This window comes from Balaenoptera borealis (assembly GCF_965194805.1).
Source record: "Balaenoptera borealis genome assembly, chromosome: 13".
NCBI classification, from domain to species: domain Eukaryota; kingdom Metazoa; phylum Chordata; class Mammalia; order Artiodactyla; family Balaenopteridae; genus Balaenoptera; species Balaenoptera borealis.
In genome coordinates this window covers 8,312,553-8,331,580 of record NC_138870.1, presented here as the reverse complement: position 1 = coordinate 8,331,580, position 19,028 = coordinate 8,312,553, and the positions used below count along the sequence as shown (strand labels likewise).

General features: G+C 38.2%; 1 protein-coding gene across 2 annotated transcripts in view; it reads right to left on the bottom strand.

The window, feature by feature from the left end:
- Window positions 1-9,709, bottom strand: part of A2ML1 (alpha-2-macroglobulin like 1) — a 42,925-nt gene extending 33,216 nt beyond the window's left edge. For both annotated transcript variants that reach the window (XM_082349160.1, XM_082349161.1), the window contains exons 1-5: window positions 9,580-9,709; window positions 8,908-9,091; window positions 8,436-8,598; window positions 7,657-7,709; window positions 329-349 (exon numbers count right to left, since the gene is read on the bottom strand). In XM_082349160.1, coding sequence (XP_082205286.1) covers window positions 329-349; window positions 7,657-7,709; window positions 8,436-8,598; window positions 8,908-9,091; window positions 9,580-9,701 — 543 coding nt within the window. In that variant the 5' untranslated portion in view covers window positions 9,702-9,709. The remainder of the gene's footprint in view (window positions 1-328; window positions 350-7,656; window positions 7,710-8,435; window positions 8,599-8,907; window positions 9,092-9,579) is intronic.
- Window positions 9,710-19,028: the final 9,319 nt, after the last annotated feature.

Sequence of the window (19,028 nt, the reverse complement as noted above, 5' to 3'; positions counted from 1 at the left end):
GTGTCTGTGATAATAGCCAACCCAAAGACTAAGAGTACAGAACCAATCCTCGTTGGATTGACACAGTGCAGAGAACGTACAGGCATCAGAGTAGGAAGGTTCATCACTATAGAGGTTGGTGTCCTTATTTACAGAGGTTTAACACTGAGAGGGGCAGGGTGGGCAGAGGCAAGAGAACAGGCACAGCTTAGGCGGGATTGCAGGTACTTTGTGCTGGTGCAGAGTCTCAGGCTCTGGGCCAAGATCTCAGAGTCGTTGCTGACTTCAAGCTTTAGCACCAACCACCTTCTCCACAACTGACAGAAAAGAAAAAGAAACTTCTACTTACTTGCAGTTCCACAATGGTGTACTGAAAAGGAAAACCAGATAATATGGGTTAAAGAAGAACTTTCAATAAGGATAGGCTTGCTGAAAGCAAAAAGTTCACGAAGGTCTCTCTCTTTCTCTGTTGCCCACTCCTTCCTTTCTAAATGTCTCTTTTGTGCCCTGGTAAGAGTAACAGTGGGGCAAAGGCTTATTGGCTGGGGGAGGAGAAGGAAGAGCTTTCCTAAAGGGATTGCCAGTCTCCAAAAAATTTGAAGAAATGGAACTTCAGACCCTCAGCATCCATCAGTGCTCTGTGACTGAGCTCTTCCACAACATGCCCTAAGAGAAAATATTAGTATCTGGAGGCTCCACCATGTTTAAATCTCTTCTTGGTAGCTGACGTTCTCCTGGCCTCCTCCTCCACTTTCTGAATGCCAGTGGGCAGGAACCTTTCAAGCACTGCAAAATAATTTCTTTTAAAAAAAATGTTTAAAAGAGCTCCATCAAAGGATCATGTACAATTTCCTCAGGCAAATGGATATTAAAACCACTAAGTTTAATTGGAGAATGAGTCATTGTGCTAGTTGTCAAAGTGTCACCCCAAAATTACTTGCTAATTTCAAAAAAAGGACACACCTTATCATTGGAGAAATTAGGCTGTCATCACCTTAACTAAGTAATCAAACTCACCATCACTAATAACGGGACAACCTGACATTATGTGCCTCCAGAGATGTATTTGAGGTTCACAGCATTACCTATTTTTCTTTCACCAAATATTTTTACCGAAAGTTTAGCTTAAACCTAATTAAGACTTCAGAGCTACTTCCAGAAGATAAAGGAACAAGTTCTATTACACAGTAAGGAAATAATCAGGCAAATCAAGAATATCAAATATTCCATAAGACAACTAGGCTTCCTCAAAAGTCAATATCATATTCCAGAATGGGGACATTCTATAAGTCATCTAGCCTGATCTCTCTCTCACTCTCTCTCTCTCAAAAAAAGTCAATCTAATATGAAAATAAGGGGGATTTGTTTCGATTAAGAGAAATTTTTAAAATGTAACAATCAAATGTAATGCATGAATTTGATCAGATCATAGTTTGGAAAAAAAAAAACTCAGTTATTTGGAAAAATTAGAACTGAACATTAAATGATATTAAATAATTATTGTTAATTTTCTAAGGTGTTATAATAATATGATGATTATTTAAGATACACTTTTAAAAGATGCAGGCACCTAAATAAATAAAGCAAATATTAACAGACATAAAGGGAGGAATTGACAGTAACACAATAATAGTAGGGGACTTTAACACCCCATGTACATCAATGGACAGGTCATCCAGAAAGACACTCAGTAGGGAAACACTGGCTTTAAATGACTTATTAGACCAAATGAACATATATATGTTCATATATATATGAACATATATATATATATTTATATATATAATATAATATAGAACATTCTATCCAAAAGCAGCCAAATACACATTCTTTTCAAGAGCACATTGAACATTATAGCATGATAGACACATGATAGGCCACAAAAAGAATCTCAATAAATTTAAGAAAACTGAAATCATATCAAGTATCTTTTTCAACCATGACACTATGAGACTAAAAATCAACTACAAGAAAAAAACAACAAAAAACATAAACCCATGGAGGCTAACCAACAGGTTATTAGACAACCAATGGATCACTGAAAAAAATCAAAAAATAAAATACTTGGAGACAAACAAAACCAAAAACACAATGATACAAAATCTATGGGATGCAGCAAAAGCAATTCTAAGAGGGAAGTTTATAGTAATACAAGCCTACCTCAGGAAATAAGAAAAATCTCAAAAAAACCCCACAACCTAACCTTACATCTAAAGGAACTAGAAAAGAAGAACAAACAGAACCCAAAGTTAGTGGAAGGAAATTATAAAGATCAGAGCAGAAATAAATGAAATAGAGGCAAAAAAAAAAAAAAAAATAGAAAAGATCAATGAAACTAAGAGCTGATTCCTCAAAAAAGATAAACAAATTGATAAGCCTTTAGCCAGACTCATCAAGAAAAAAAAGAGAGGGCCCAAATTAATAAAACCAAAAATGAAAAAGGAGAAGTGACAATCAACACCACAGAAATACAAAGGTTTGTAAGAGATTACCATGAATAATCACCCATCAATAAAATGGACAACCTAGAAGAAATGGACAAATTTCTAGAACTGTACAATCTCCCAAGACTAAACTGGAAGAAATAGAAAATATGAACAGACCAATTATCATTAATAAAATTGAATCAGTAATTTAAAAAACACTCCCAACACACAGAACTCCAGGACCAGATGGCTTCACAGATGACTTCTATCAAACATTTAGAGAAGAGTTCTCAAACTATTCCAAAAAATTGCAGAGGAAGGAATGCTTTACAACTTATTCTACGAGGTCAGCATCACCCTGATACCAAAACCAGACAAAGATATCACAAAAAAAGAAAATTAAAGGCCAATATCACTGATGAACATGGATGCAAAAATCTTCAGTAAAATGTTAGCAAGCCAAATCCAACAGTACATTAAAAGGATCATACAACATGATCAAGTGGAATTTATCCTAAGGATGCAAGGATGATTCAATACCCACAAATCAATCAATGTGAAACACCAAACAAATTGAAGAATAAAAATCACGTGACCATCTCAATAGACACATAAAAAGCTTTTGACAAGATTAAACATCCATTTATAATAAAAAAAAAACTCTCAACAAAGTGGGTATAGAGGGAACATACCTCAACATAATAAAGGCCATATATGACAAGCCCACAGCTAACATCATACTCAACAGTGAAAAGCTGAAAGCACTTCCTCTAAGATCAGGAACAAGACATTGATTCCCACTCTCAAAACTTTTATTCAACATAGAATTGGAAGTCCTAGTCACAGCAATCAGACAAGAAAAAGTAATAAAAGGAATCCAAATCAGAAAGCAAGAAGTAAAACTGTCATTGTTTATAGACAGCATGATACTATACATAGAAAATCCTAAAGATGCCACCAAAAAAATAACTAAAACTCACCAATAAATTTAGTAAGGTTACAGATACAAAATTAATACACAGAAATCTGTTTCATTTCTATACACTATCAGAAAGAGAAATTAAGAAAATGATCCCAATTACAATCACATCAAAAAGAATAAAATACCTAGGAATAAATCTGAGGATGTAAAAGACCAGTACTCAGAAAACTATAAGACACTGATGAAAGAAATTGAAGATGATACAAACAATGGAAAGATATAACATGTTCATGGATTGGAAGAATTAATATTGTTAAAATGACCATACTACCCAAGGCAATCTACAGACTCAATGCAATCCCTATCAAAATACCAATGGCATTTTTCACAGAACTAGAATAAATAATTCTAAAATTTGTATGGAAACACAATAGACGCCAAATAGCCAAAACAATCTTGAGAAAGAAGAACAAAGCTGCAGGCATCATGCTCCCTCATTTCAAACTATACTACAAACCTATAGTAATCAAAATGGTATGGTACTGGCACAAAACCAGATACATAGATCAATGGAATAGAATAGAGAGCCCAGAAATGAGCCCACACATATATGGGCAATTAATCTACAACAAAGGAGGTAAGAATATATAATGGGGAAAAGACATCCTCTTCAATAAATGGCACTGGGAAAGCTGGACAACTACATGCAAAAGAATCAAAGTAGTCTACTCTCTCACACCATACACAAAAATAAATTCAAAATGGATTAAAGACTTAAATGTTAAACCTGAAACCATAAAAATTCTAGAAGAAAACATAGGCTGTAAACTCTTTGACATTGGTCTTAGTAATTATTTTTTGGATATGTCTCCTCAGGTAAGGGAAGAAAAAGGAAAAAAATTTTAATGGCACTACATCAAACTAAAAAGCTTTTTCACAGTGAAGGAAACTATCAACAAAATGAAAAGGCTGCCTACTGAATGGGAGAAGATATTTGCAAATGATATATCTGATAAAGGGTTAATATCCAAAATATACAAAGATTTCATACAACTCAACATCAAAAAAAGCAACCCGATAAAAAAAAACAAAAAATGGGCAGGACTTCCCTGGTGGCACAGTGGTTAAGAATCCGCCTGGCAATGCAGGGGACATGGATTCAAGCCCTGGTCCGGGAAGATCCAACATGCCACGGAGCAACTAAGCCCATGTGCCACAACTACTGAGCCTGTGCTCTAGAGCCCGCGAGCCACAACTACTGAGTCCACGCACTGCAGCTACTGAAGCCTGCATGCCTAGAGCCCGTGCTCCACAACAAGAGAAGCCACCACAGTGAGAAGCCCGTGCAGCGCAACAAAGAGTAGCCCCCATTCGCCACAACTAGAGAAAGCCCACGCAGCAATGAAGACCCAATGCAACCAAAAAATTTTAAAAAGAAGATGTAATATATATATATATATATATATATATATATATATATATATATATATATAATGGCATATTACTCAGCCATAAAAAAGAATGAAGTCTTGCCATTTGCAACAACATGGATGGACCTAGAGGGCATTATGCTAAGTGAAATAAGCCAGACAGAGAAAGACAAATACTGTACGATTTCACATATATGTGAAATCTAAAAAACAAAACAAATGAACAAGAATAACAAAACAGAAACAGAGTCATAGATACAGAGAACAAACTGGTCGTTGTCAGAGGGGTGTGGGGTGCAGAAAGGAAAGAAATAGGTGAGGGTGATTAAGAGGTGCAAATTTCCAGCTGCAAAATAAATGAGTCATGGGTATGAAATGTACAGTGTGGGGAGCATAGTCCAAATCTATGTAATATTTTTGTAGGGTGACAGATGACAACTGGACTTATGGAGATCAGTTTGAAATGTTTAGCAATATCAAATCATTATGTGATGTAACAGGTACTAACATAGTGTTGTAGGTCAATTATACTTAAAAAACAAACAAACACATAGAAAAAGATCAGATTTGGGAATTCCCTGGCAGTACACGATTAGGACTCGGCGCTTTCACTGCCAAAGGCCTGGGTTCAATCCCTGGTCAGGGAACTAAGATCCTGCAAGCCATGTGGCGTGGCAAAGAAAAAGATCAGATTTTTTTGCTACCAAGTCAGGGGATGAGGGGATGGGGAATTGTATGAAGATGGTCAAAAGATACAAACTTCCAGTTACAGGAAACATAAGTACTAGGGATGTAATATATAACCTGATAAATATAATTCACACTGCTGCGTGTTATATATGGAAGTTGCTAAGAGATTAAATCCTAAGAGTTCTCATCACAAGGAAAATTTTTTTCTACTTCCTTAATTTTGTATCTATATGAGATGATAGATGTTCACTAACCTTATTGTGATAATTGTTTCATGATGTAAGTCAAATCATTATATTGTACACCTTAAACTTACACAGTACTGTATGCCAATTATATCTCAATAAAACTGGAAAGGAAAAAAAAGTTAGGTAATAGCTCTCTTTCTGGCCCAGTCACACCCATACACCCCACCCCCACCCCCATCTACATTCTTTTAGGCATTTAAGAAAGAAGTAAAAGTTTCTCCTGACTCTCTGGGACCTTGATTGCCTTCAGCTCAAAATAATCCACATGCCAAAGTGGCACATTTGGGGTGGCAGTTAAGGGGTGGGGAGAATATTCTGCCCTCCTTCCTGAAGGGAAGAATAGGACATGTACAAACCGGGCTCTTTACACAATAAGGAGGCAAGTATCACTGAGATTACTGTGGATTGCTATAAATTCTACAAAAAAAACACAACAAACAAAAAAAGACCAGTTCCTCAGATAGCAAAGTACTTTTCTCACGCAGGGAGTCAAGAAGCAGATTTGGACACGAGTCAGGCAGAAGCAGTCTCTGGAAGGAAACAAGTGTTCAACTAGGAAGATAGCATTTGCACTGGAAGCTGCCTGAGGTTTCTGAATAAATGGGTGTAGCAACCAAGCTAGATAGAATCAGTTAGTATCATGTATGCTTCAGTTGCTTGAGGATAAAATCTTGAGCTTTGTAAACTCACAATTTTTGCCACTCTGTTACCTAGTAAAAAATGTTTAGTTAATTTCAGTGTTTCATTTGGAGTTTCAAATTCAGTGTTTCAAATTTTCAGTATTTCAAGTTGGAACTTGGAGCGGGGGCTGACTAAAGAAATGGTGTGAGGAGGAAGAAGGAGTAATTTGACAACAGAAATAGAGCATAGCTATGGAAATCAGGGCACCTCTCAGCAATTCGGCCCAATTTGAGCTGAGGAAAGATAATGTAACAGGGGTAGCTAATGAGATCAACCTCCAGGGGGCAGTAGAGTCTAAAATAACTGGCTGTGGCTACACTTTAACCCTTGCATACCCTCTTTTCAGCTCTGGAATCAACACTCCGTTTAAGAAGTAAGTACTTAATATTATACCCAACTGATAAAGAATACAGCTGATAGGAAGAAGAAACTGAAAAGAATTCTAAATCGGGAAAGAAAGTAGTGGTTGGAGGAGGCTACCGATTAATAATAAGCTTATAGCTTCCCTGTGCACTGGGAAAGGAAACAGCAGTTCTGAAAACATGGAGATGGAAATATAAGTAATGCTTTCTCCAAAATTATCTTTAAAATTTTCATTTGAATACATGGGCTGTAACTGAAGGAAAAAGAAGACAGCCAGGAGTGTCTGAGAGGTCTTTCAAAAGCACTTAGAAATGACACAAGAAAAAAAAAAATTGAGAGCAAACCTATCATAAGGCTAATGATTCTAGCAATCAGGTAGTTCAAGGAAAATTTAAGTATTCACCAAACGTTACCACATTTTTACCTTTGGCAACAGAACTTTGCCTTAAAAGAATTGTCTGCTCTATAAATTACCTTGCCTCATAGCAAGAAAAAAAAAAAAAGATGGTGGGGGTGGATATTCTTATTTCTTCCATCTGTTAAATACACTCCTGAATTATTTCTTAGTATTTGAACTGCAAAGCCACTAGGTGTCACTCCTGGAGGGAAAGTCTTGAAGTTTGCAAGAAACTCTTTTAAAAAACAGCAGCAAATGGAACCATCTCTCAGGAATGTTAACCTAATTGATGTTCTCAGCTATCAAACATGACAGCTAGATGCCTCTGCATGTTTTCAGGCAGACAAGGGCGGGGACGATTTGGATGTGTGCCAGGAGTCTAGAACTCCAGTTCCCACAAGCGTTCTGCACCTAGAGGGCCTCCCCCCCTGGAAAGAATTTCTTCTCCTCTTCCCTGTTCTCTCTCAGTCAGCCCTACCCCTTTCCCTTTCCCTGTCCCTCTTCCCAACTAAATTCTCACCTGGTCATTCACTGGAACAAAGTTGCTGGTGAGGGTGACGATGCGAAAATGCACTAGAAGGAAACAGGCATCATTAGCAAAGGGGATTTTTTTTTCCCCTCTCAGAATCTTTCTTTCTTCCACCCTTTATGCTTCCTCACACATACTTCTTAGTCAGCAAAATCCCATCAGGTTTTACTTTTGTAATAAAACCTAGTCTGAGAGAGAGCTCACGCCCCAAACAGTTTTTCTTCATGGCTCCTGACTTTGAAACCTCAGAATGGAATCCCCTTCTAAGGCAGAAGGAACAAATACAAATCACAGGGCTCCGGCCAAATGCCCTTGGTGATGTTTTCTGATTTGTACACAAGCAGCTTTCTGTGAGAACCAGGAATCCAGTTACACCTGCCAAATTCCATTCCAAGAGAAATGTGTATTTTGTTTTATTTTATTTATTGACTTATTTGTGTTTTTGGCCGCACCACTCGGCTTGTGGAATCTTAGTTCCCCGGCCAGGGATCAAACCCAGGCCAACAGCAGTGAAAGCACCGAGTCCTAATCACTGGACCACCAGGGGAATTCCCTGTATTTTGTTTTAGATACACACACACAGTAGCAACTCCACCAACTAGTCTTTCGCGTTTGTAGTACTGCATGTATTCAACACCCATAACCCTTCATCCCTCCAGACCCCCCTCTCTTCCTTGGTCCATCAGCCTGCCACCAACCTGCAAAGCCCCTCTACCGATGGGTGCAGCTCTTCCCAGGCTTTTGTCTCATCCTATCTGTGTGCCTCTTACCTTGCTGCCCTGGGTTATAGACAGGTTTGTCAGTTTGTATAAAGATGCCATTCTGCTGCCTCTGAATTAGAACCTTTTTCCTCTCCTCAAAGTTGATTTTATTTCCAGTTCCTCTCACCCGGACCGTGGCTACTTCTTCTATGCCACCAGAAGGAACAGGTACCTGGCCAAGAAAAGGGAGCTCTGGGAGGAGTAGGAGACTGGGGGAACAGAATCAACCCGTCTCAACCCAAGAGGGAGAATCAAAGGAAAGAAATGAGTTAGATGGGGGTAGCAAGGGTAGAGCCATTAAAAAGTTGCCAGAGAATAATATCAGAAGTTATGTCCAGGAATTGAAGTTTAGGAGAGATAGGTTTAAAGGCCATGGCAAAAGTAAAATTACAGAAAACATACTTAAAGAGAAATTATAGTGAATACCCAGGGAGGAGAATAGGAAAGTTGAGGACTACAGTTGGGCTAAGCCTGTACTTACCAAAAAGGACTTGCAATGTAAGTGCCCCGTCTTCGATCCAGAATGTTCTATCAATGTGAGGGTCTTGCCCTTGGTCTCCAGACTAACAGTAAATTTTACATCACTGTACCCAGGGCTCAGATCCAAACAAACCTTCTGAGTAGAAGGGAACTTAAGCTGGGCTGGTAATGTCACCAGGTAGTTTCTATTGAAGAAGCAAAAGGATTTCAGGGCAGTAATGATTCATCTATTTAATACAAAATTAATCCCTCTTCTGAGCACTCAGCATATAGCAATGAATTAAACAGACCAAGCCCCTGTCTTTATGAACCTTATTTTCTATAAGGGAGAAGCAGAAAAGCAACAAATAACTCAGTGTACAGCCTTAAACCTCCCACCAGTAGACCATCATTGAGAACCTGGACCTAGGGTACCAAGGAGGAAATTAGTTCTCTTACAGAGAACAGGGTACTGGGAGGCTACTATATTTTAATATCGTTTTTTTTTTTAAAGTATCTTCCTGTCATCTTACCTTTTCTCTCTGGGTAAAGGAAAAGTGAAACCAAAGAAGGGAAAAGATGAGAAGGAAATTAAAATAAACCAGAGGCTATCTCCTGTTCCCCACAGTTATATTTGAGAAGGATAGACGAAGAAGCCGCCTGCCCTAAATCAACGCTGACACCATCCACTTACAGGAGGCTTTTTTCTGCCATGGCTGGCAATAAGGCCAATACTCCTAAAAGGAGTTGAGCCCACATCTTTGTGGGTGGGATAGACTCCTCAGGACCAGGAACCAGAGGTCTGCTCACCCACATATATATGGAGCTATGGCTGATGCCGCAGCCAATCACCTTTTGGGGCCTCAGGCGGAGGTGGTATACCAGGGTAGGGCTTCTATTCACTTCCTCAAATTTCTTTCTCCCTGAAACATTCACACTGGCTCAGCCAGTCTATAAAACCTGTTTGGGGAAAAAAAAAACGTGCTGAGTATTCATAGCGGTAAAGCTCTCAGAACACATTTTAGATCCTTCCCTTTTTTCTGGCTTCATTCTAAATTCCCATCCCCATTGGATCTTTTTTTCTCTTTTTATTATTCTATTAAGACTTATTTGGGGGACTTCCCTGGTGGCACAGTGATTAGGAGTCCGCCTGCCAATGCAGGGGACGTGGGTTTGAGCCCTGGTCTGGGAAGATCCCACATGCCGCGGAGCAACGAAGCCCGCCCGTGTGCCCCAACTACTGAGCCTGCGCTCTACAGCCCGCGAGCCACAACTACTGAAGCCCACATGCCTAGAGCCCATGCTTCCCAGCAAGAGAAGCCATGACAATGAGAAGCCCGTGCACCGCAACGAAGAGTAGCCCCCGCTCGCTGCAACTAGAGAAAGCCCACGCGCAGCAATGAAGACCCAACGCAGCCAAAATAAATAAATAAATAAATCATTTAAAAAAAGACATATTTGGGAGCACAGGAATGGGAGCAGTATCAATACAAAAGTAGTATACATTTATTTAATTGGGAATTTTTTTGATTAATAATAAGTATTATTGTGACTGTATGGAAATAGGAACATACAAACTCATAGAAGAAATACAAAGGCGACAATCTTAAAGGGCAATTTCACAATACACATCAAGAGCCTTTCAGATTTGCATATTCTTTGACCTAGTCACTCCTATTCTGGGAATGTATTTTTATGGGGAATGAGAGCAGGCACGTATGCAGAAAATGTGTCCACTCTTGAGATTCTTCCCAGTGTTCTTTATAATGGCAAGACTTGAAAGCCACCTAAAGTATAAATTAGTGAGGATACTTTCTAGGACCAATGACCAACCCAAATCAAGCCAACTTAAACAAAAAAAGAGTTTTGTATACAGTGATGTGTATAAAATTGATGACTGATTTAAAAAAAAAAAAAAAAAAAAGAGTTTTGAATAACTGGGGAGGATCAGACAAAGAAAGAAATGAACCAGAGAAACTCTGAAAACTTCATGACCTGGAATTAGAGTCTTGATTCTGCCAGGACTCATTATCCACCCCCCCCCGCCAATCTTTCTGTCTTATTTGCTCATCTCCTGCCGCACATAGGACTTCCTTCAAGTGGTGGGAAAGATGGCAGCTGTGAGTCATCAATCCAGAATCTCCAGCTCTAGGATCCTGGTAGATAAAAATTTTCATCTAAGTTAGAGAAATTTCTGAAGATTTTGTTCCTCCTTTCACATGCTCACTTCTGAATCAATCATTGTAGCCAGGCTACTATGACTGGGAGTTCCTGGGTCATTCTGAGGCCTGAGTGATAGGCTACTGTGATTGACAGCCCCATAGAGCCACATGGAATTGGGGAGGAGAAATTCTCTAAAGAAAGAAGTGGGTTGTGGACTTCCCTGGTGGTCCAGTGGGTAAGATTCCACGCTCCCATTGCAGGGGGCCTGGGTTCAATCCCTGGTTGGGGAACTAGATCCCACATGCATGCCACAACTAAGAGTTCAAATGCTGCAACTAAAAGATCCTGTGTGCCACAACTAAGACCCGGTGCAGCCGGAATGAAGGAGGGAGAGAGGCAGGGAGGGAGGGAGGGAGGGAGAAAGGAAGGGAGGGAGGAAGAAAATCACAGTTTAAAAAAAAGGAAGAAAGAAGTGAGTTGGGGTAAAGATGCTGGGAAAATAAAACATTAAGTCTATTACAATGCCCAATAATATGAGCTTGGTTGAATAAACTGCCATATTAATACAAAGCAATTCTATTCAGCCATTTAAAATAATGTTTTCAGGACAAAAGGAATTGTTTGCAATACTAACTGAAGGGGTGGGGGGAGGAAATATGATACAAAACAATTTTTAGGAATATCCACTTCCTTTATAGATGTAAAAAACTGGAGAGAGCATTTCTGTCTCCCTGGCAGTGAGGAAAAGCCAGACAAACTGCAAAATCACAACTTTTCTTGAACCAAAAAGTTGAATCTGAGAGCTGAGTCAAGGCTGCAGCTCAACTAAGTAGCCTGAAATCTAAGGAGACACAGTTCCTCCAGAGCAGAGACTGGATGTGTGGACTGTCTCATCTGTGCCAGAACATGGGAAGTATTTGGGCCATCATAGAAGCAAGTAAGAAAAATACAGCTAAAGTTTTAATGAACTACTAAAGGTCTATGTGGGCTTGAGTAACTACCAAAAAAACCTCTGTGTGCCACAGAAGCAAGGGAAGTTTGTAGTTACTCACGGGTTCTTTTCCAAGACCTTGACCAGGTGCTCACAAGAAAGACTAGGAGAGGATGACAGACTAAATTAAGCCTCTCTTAGTAGTACAGGCAGAGTGGACAATATTATCTATCACTGCAGGAAAGGGCCCAGATGCCCATACTCTTCTCTCAAAAGTCTTAAGCCTCTGGGGAGGAGCAGCAAATACTGTTGCCCCCATTGTTGCACAGGTAAAAACCCATTGTTGCCAAGAGAAGGATAGAGGGGGAAAAAATCTACCCTGGGGGAGGGAAAAGAAACAGTCCTCAGCCAAGAGTTCTAGGCCAGTACTTTCAGAGGTCTCCTAAAACTGAAGGAGGGGCAGGAAAATCTTTCCCACACAAGACCTGCCACAGATACACAGCAGAGGTAGGCAGGGAGTAGAGGCAGGAATCCTGAGAAATCTCATTCTCCAATGTCCAGGTATATAAAAACTACCTAAGACTGAAAATGAAGAGGACCACAGAGAACCACCCTACCCCTCACCACTACCCTAGCAAACACCAAGTAACTAGTAGTAGCAGTCTGCCACTGGCAGAGGAGCATGAATATGGAGAGAAACTACCTCTGTATACTCCTACAAGGTGTATAAAGAAGGTTGAGAGTTGAGGGCAGAGAACAAACACTGAGAAATCTTTCCAGCATTCCAGACCCCACCCTAAGCATAAGATACTGTAAGAGGAATTTGAAGCTTATGGTGCACTGGAAGTAATCTTGGCAATAGCAAAACCTAACTCCACCTCACCTTTTAACTAGATTGACTCTATCCACCATGCTAAACTGCCTGAGAAGAGGCACAAATAGTGTTTACCTAAATCCCTCCTATTCTACACAAGATGTCTGGCATTCAATCAAAAATTATATAATCTACCAAAAGAAAAATAACAAAGAATACAACCACCTGTCTTCAGAATACAAAGCAATTAACAGAACCAGGTTCAGAGATGATCTACATGTTAGTAGTATCAAAGAAGGACTTTCAAATGGCTGGGAGCAATCTTAATAAAAGATCTAATGAAGAAGGTGGACAACATCCATGAACAGATAGGGAATTTGAGAATAAAGACATAAGTGATAAAGTCAGATAAAAATGCTGAAAATAAAAACTATGGTATCAGAGATGAGCAGCTCCTCCTAAAGGCTCATTAGTAAACCTGACACAGCTGAGGAAATAATAAACCAATACCTACCTTGAAGGTAGGTCACTAGGAATTACCCAAACTGAAACATCAAGAGAAAAGAGGAGAAACAAATAGAACAGAGTATCCAAGAGCTGTGGGACAATATCAAATGGTTTAATGTACAAGTTATTGGAATCCTAGAAGAAGAGAGAAAGAACAAGCAGAAGAAATGTTTGAAGAGATAACACATGAGAGTTTTCCAAAAGTAATGAAAAACATCAAACAATAGATCCAGGAATCATAGAGAAGTCCAAGCAGGATAAATGCTAAAATAAAACACACCTAATCCATCATGTTCAAACTTCTCTAAACCAGAGATAAATAGGGAGTCTTGGAGGTGGCCAGAGAAAAAAAGGCACATTACATAAAAAAAAAAAAAAGAATTACAGCAAACTCCTCATGAAAAACAATATTATCCAGAAGACAGTGGATTGACATCTTTAAAGTACTAAAAGGAGGGGGAAAAAAATGGAAATCAGCATTCTGTACCCAGCAAAAATATCTTTCAATAATGAAGGGGAAAAAGAGTTTTTCAGACAAACAAAAGCTGAGAGAATTTACTGCCAGCAGATCTATGCTACAAGCAATATTAAAGGGAGCTCTTAAGGCAGAAGATAAAACAGGGGTTGACAAACTATGGCCTGTTCGTCATATCCAGCCTTTCACGGGTTTTGTAAATAAAGTTTTATTGGAGCACAGTAATATTCATTTGTTTACATATTATCAGTGTCTATTTTGTGCTATAGTAGATTTGCGGGATTATTAGAAATTATGTTGTATGCAAAGCCTGCATTATTTACTATCTGATTGATTATCTACAGAAAAAAGTAAATGCCAATCCCTGGGATAACACACCATACAGAAACTGCACAAATAAATGAAGATCTCTGGAAATGATATCAAATAAAATATAAAAGGCATTTAAATCAATTTTTAATCACTCTAAAAGATAAATGACTGCCTAAAGCAAAAATATAATTCATTCTGAGCTGTAATGTAGAGGTAATGTTTTACATGTCAAAACAAAGGAACTGAAAAATGAAGAAAGAAAGTTTATAGAACCTGCTTAGCATACTTCCTTTGGCACCTTTTCCTTCTCTCCTCCTATTTTGAATTTTCTGATTCTAAATTTTTCCCCTCTTCTTCCCTTTGTAACATGTTCAGGGCCCACCACTACACATGTCTACTTCTCACAGCTTTTCTAAAATCACAGAAATACACCTTCATTCTCTTCAGCCAAGAATCTTCTTTTACCCTGGCCCTTTGATTTTAGTTTATAAGATTTTTTAACTTTGGGATTCTGCTGAACATTTTCCAACCATGTGGATCTAAAAGAGAAGTGAGAATGGAGACAGGTATGGTTCCAGCTATGCACGTCCAATAATATATTAGCTATGCAATGAAAAAATAGTAATACCTAAGCTAGGGAGGGGTGCTTATTTACATTGCATGTATTTAACTTGGATACCTAGGAAGTTGACTTCACTGCTAAGGGAGATTTAAAACATCTATTTACTGCTCCAGCAACCATAAGACACCAATCTTGCAGAAGAAAGATAATTGTGCAAAGAATCTGTACAGAGGATGCCATTTATTAGTTGTGTGACCCATGACAAGTTGTTAACCTCTCTGTGCTTTTGTTTCCTCATCTATAAAATGAGAACAATAATAGCACCTATATTATAGAGTTAGTATAAAAATCAAATGACTTGATGAATGGAAAGTGCCTAGCACAGTGTCTGGCACATAGTAAGCTTTCTGCAAATTTTGCTTTAGTGTTATTAAAAATTATGATGGAGCACCCTTTCGTAGGATTAGCAACTTTCAAGCAATTAACATTTTGAAGAGTAAAATAAGGCAAACTCTGTGGACTTGTGACATAACAATGTGAATATACTGAACTGTGTACACTTAGAAATGGTGAAGAGGGTACATTTTATGTTATGTATTTTAATGCAATTAAAAATTAAGATATAATAATTGATAATCAATAAAGATCTGGAGGTTGGAAAAAATAGGACAAATTAAATTAGTTCTAGTATTTCTTAAATTAAAAAACTTGCAACTTTCATTAAAAAGAAAAAGATCTGTAGAAAGATGTTTACTTCTGTTTGGGGCATTGAGGGTTCCACATGATCAGCAGAAGGCAGAGTGACACAGCAAAGCAGATGGAAAAAACCTGAAAGACTGCTTCTTCATACATATGGTTTTGCCCATGCCATTCCCTTTGCCTGAATTGCCTTTTCTTCTCTACTGGGAGAATTTCTCATTGTCCTTCCAGATTCAACTAATACCTCTATGAAGGCATTTCTAATCCACCTCATATACTCCACTGCTCCAGACAGAACCAATTCCTTTTTTCTCTACCCCAAACTTCACTACCTAGTGAATTGACCACAGCATTATCTACCTTGTCTTGTCACTTACTTTACATGCCTCTTTTCCCCACCCATATTGTCAAACTCTTTAGAGTGAGAATTAAAGCTTATCCGTCTTCCTTCTCCTAGCTTGGGTACTCAGTATAAACACATAAATGAGGAGTAAAGGGCAAAAATTATCCTTCATCCTATCCATCTCTTCATTACCTTCAAAATAATTCACTTGGCTCCTGCTCTCCCAAACCCTTTCAATGGTCCTTCCCTCTTTGGGGCTCTTGTTTGGTATGACTTTATGATTTGTGGCATTATTAACTAATTATTCTTTCTTATAGGTAACTTCACATACTTCATATACTATAGGGAGAAGAACCCATCTTTTGTCTTAATTGATTTATTAATAAGGGAGACACAAAAAAATGTTTGTTGAAATACATCTTGCTGGGCCCCAGTCCCAGAGTTTTTGATTCATTGGTCTGTAGCTGGGCTTGAGAATTTGCATTTTGAACAAGTTCTCAGGTGATGCCGATGCTGCTGGTCCAGCAGCTTTGAGAACTGCACTGTAATGTTGGCTCTAAGAGTAGTTTAGTCAGAAAGGCTTCCTGGAGTTTAGAGCAAAGTTCTGATAATAAAGGCACAGAATGTCAAACTCTCTTCTGCACTGCTCCCACCAAAGCCCAACAGAAAGAGGCCAAGAGACTCCAGGGGGAGGGGGTTGGGGGAGGGATGGAGGGTTGGAGTGGGGGGCTGAGATTAGCAGATGTAAGCTATTATATATAGAATGGATAAACAACAAGGTCTTACTCTATAGCACAGAGAACCATATTCAATATCCTATGATAAACCATAATGGAAAAGAATATTTTTAAAAAAGAAGATATATATATAGATAGATAGATAGATAGATAGATAGATAGATAGATAGATAGATAGATATAGATATAGATATAGATATATCTGAATCACTTTGCTGTACAGCATAAATTAACTCGACATTGTAAATCAACTATACCTCAATAAAAAATTTAAAAATAAAAAATTTTTTTAAAAAGAAAGAGGCCATGAAACTGTCTTCCTTCTCTCTTCATCCTCTGTCTCTTGTAGTTTGGTCCTCCCAGGACTTCTCTAGTTTGGTACTCTGCTACCTGGAATAAAATGAAAATAGTAACCATATGGGATAGAAGAAATAAGATGCCAACATTAATGAGGTCCGTGTGAAATGAATCCAAATGAACTCTCCCTTGATGGGAAAGGAGAATTGCTCAGAAAAATACAAAGGGCTGCCTCTGTACTTTATTGTCTACAATTTTCTTTAAGATATAACCATATAAGCAATGATGCATAAGGAAAACAGTGAACATTAACTTAAACCTACACCCTGGAGTAGTTAGCATTCGAAGGCCCAGAATGTAAGAGTCACATCTAAATTCATTTGGAAACCTCTCCAGTGTGCACAGTCAGACTATATAAGCTGTAGGGGCAGGGACCCTGTTTTGCTAATTATTGTATCTCCCACATTTAATATAGTACCTGGCACCTAGGAACCTTCAGTTAATCAGTCAATACTGGTGGGTATTGATGAGATCATGATTGGATCGTCCATAAATATCCCATCAGCTCCTTGTTAGGAATGTACTACGGAACTCCTATCTACAGTTTAAAATAATCCGTCCATGTTCCCCTCATTCCTACAGCCTCAGCTTGTCCCAGGCATCAGAATGGGACTTGTAAATTTTTGAGGAAAGCATTCCAAAGTTTGGGTCCACTGAGGCACAGAACCTGGGCAGGAGCCCACTTCCCAGGGTCTGAGGGAAGTTCTGCTCACAAAGACCTCCTCTGACATCCATTTACTTGTGCAAATTCCTTTAATAAAATCTCTTACAAGTTTTTTGTAACACTTTTCTCAGTTGCAATTTTGTATTTGTTGCTGGTTTTTGTTTTTTGTTTTTTTCCCAGGGCTGTGCCACTGCGTGGCTTGTGGGATCCTAGGACAAATACACACAATAGGCACACACATACATGCACATGCCAAAGCTTTTTGTTAGGTATGGAACATTTTGTGGTTGATTCTTGCAGGCTCTGACTGATGTGGACAGAAGGGAGTACCAGTACATCAAATTTACGTTTTATTCTACATTAAATAAATTCTTAAGTAAATAATCAGTTTTATTACAAATACAATCATAGTCTACAGAAAGTTTATATGAAAATGAATACCAATTTAGAGAAACATGAAATCAGAATTCTGAGATATCCTGAACTATATTTCATCTTCTTTCTATTATTAATAACTACTTCCTTTTAAGTATATGCTTCTATCCTAAACCAACCTTTTCCTTTTCTATCTACCCCTCCCTGAGGTGACCATGAAGGGTAGTGTCAGATAGCTTTCTAACTGCTGATAGGGCCAGTCATGACTTTAGAAATTTCAAAAAACAAATTATCTAAAAAAAATTGAAACAATCCCATTTACAACAGCATCAAAAACAATAAAATACATAGCAGTAAATTTAACTAAGGAGGTGAAAGATCTGTACACTGAAAACTATAAGACATTAATGAAAGAAATTGAAGAAGACACAAATAAATGGAAAGATAGCTCATATACATGGATCAGAATTACTAATATTGTCAAAATGCCCACACTTTCCAAAGCAATCTGTAGATTCAATGTGATCTTTAGCAAAATTCCAATGGCACTTTTATAGCAATAGAACAAACACTCCTAAAATTCATATGAAACCACAGAAGACCCCAAATAGCCAAAGCAATCTTGAGAAAGAAGAACGAAGCTGGAGGCATCACACGTTCTGATTTTTAAACTACATTACAAAGCTATAGTAAACAAAACAGTATAGTACTAACATAAAAACAGACACATAGACCAATGAAACTGAATTGAGAGCCCAGAAATAAGCCCATGCATATACAGTCAACTAATATTTGGCAAGGGATCCAAGAATACTCACTGGGAAAGATATAGTCTTTTCACATGGTGTTGGGAAAACTGGATATTCACATGCAAAAGAATGAAATTGGAATACTATCTTACGACATTCACAAAAATTGAAATTAATTAAAGACTTAAACATAAGATCTGAAGCCATAAATTCCTATAAGAAAACATAGGGGAAAAGCTCGTTGACTTTGGTCTTAGCAATAATTTTTTGGATATGACACCCAAAGCATAAGTAACAAAAGCAAAAATAAACAATACATCAAATGAAATAGTTTCTTCAGAGCAAAAGAAATAATCAACAAAATAAAAAGGCAACCTATGGAATGGGAGAAAATATCTGCAAACTATATATCTGATAAGGAGTGAATATCCACTATATATAGGAACTTATACAAC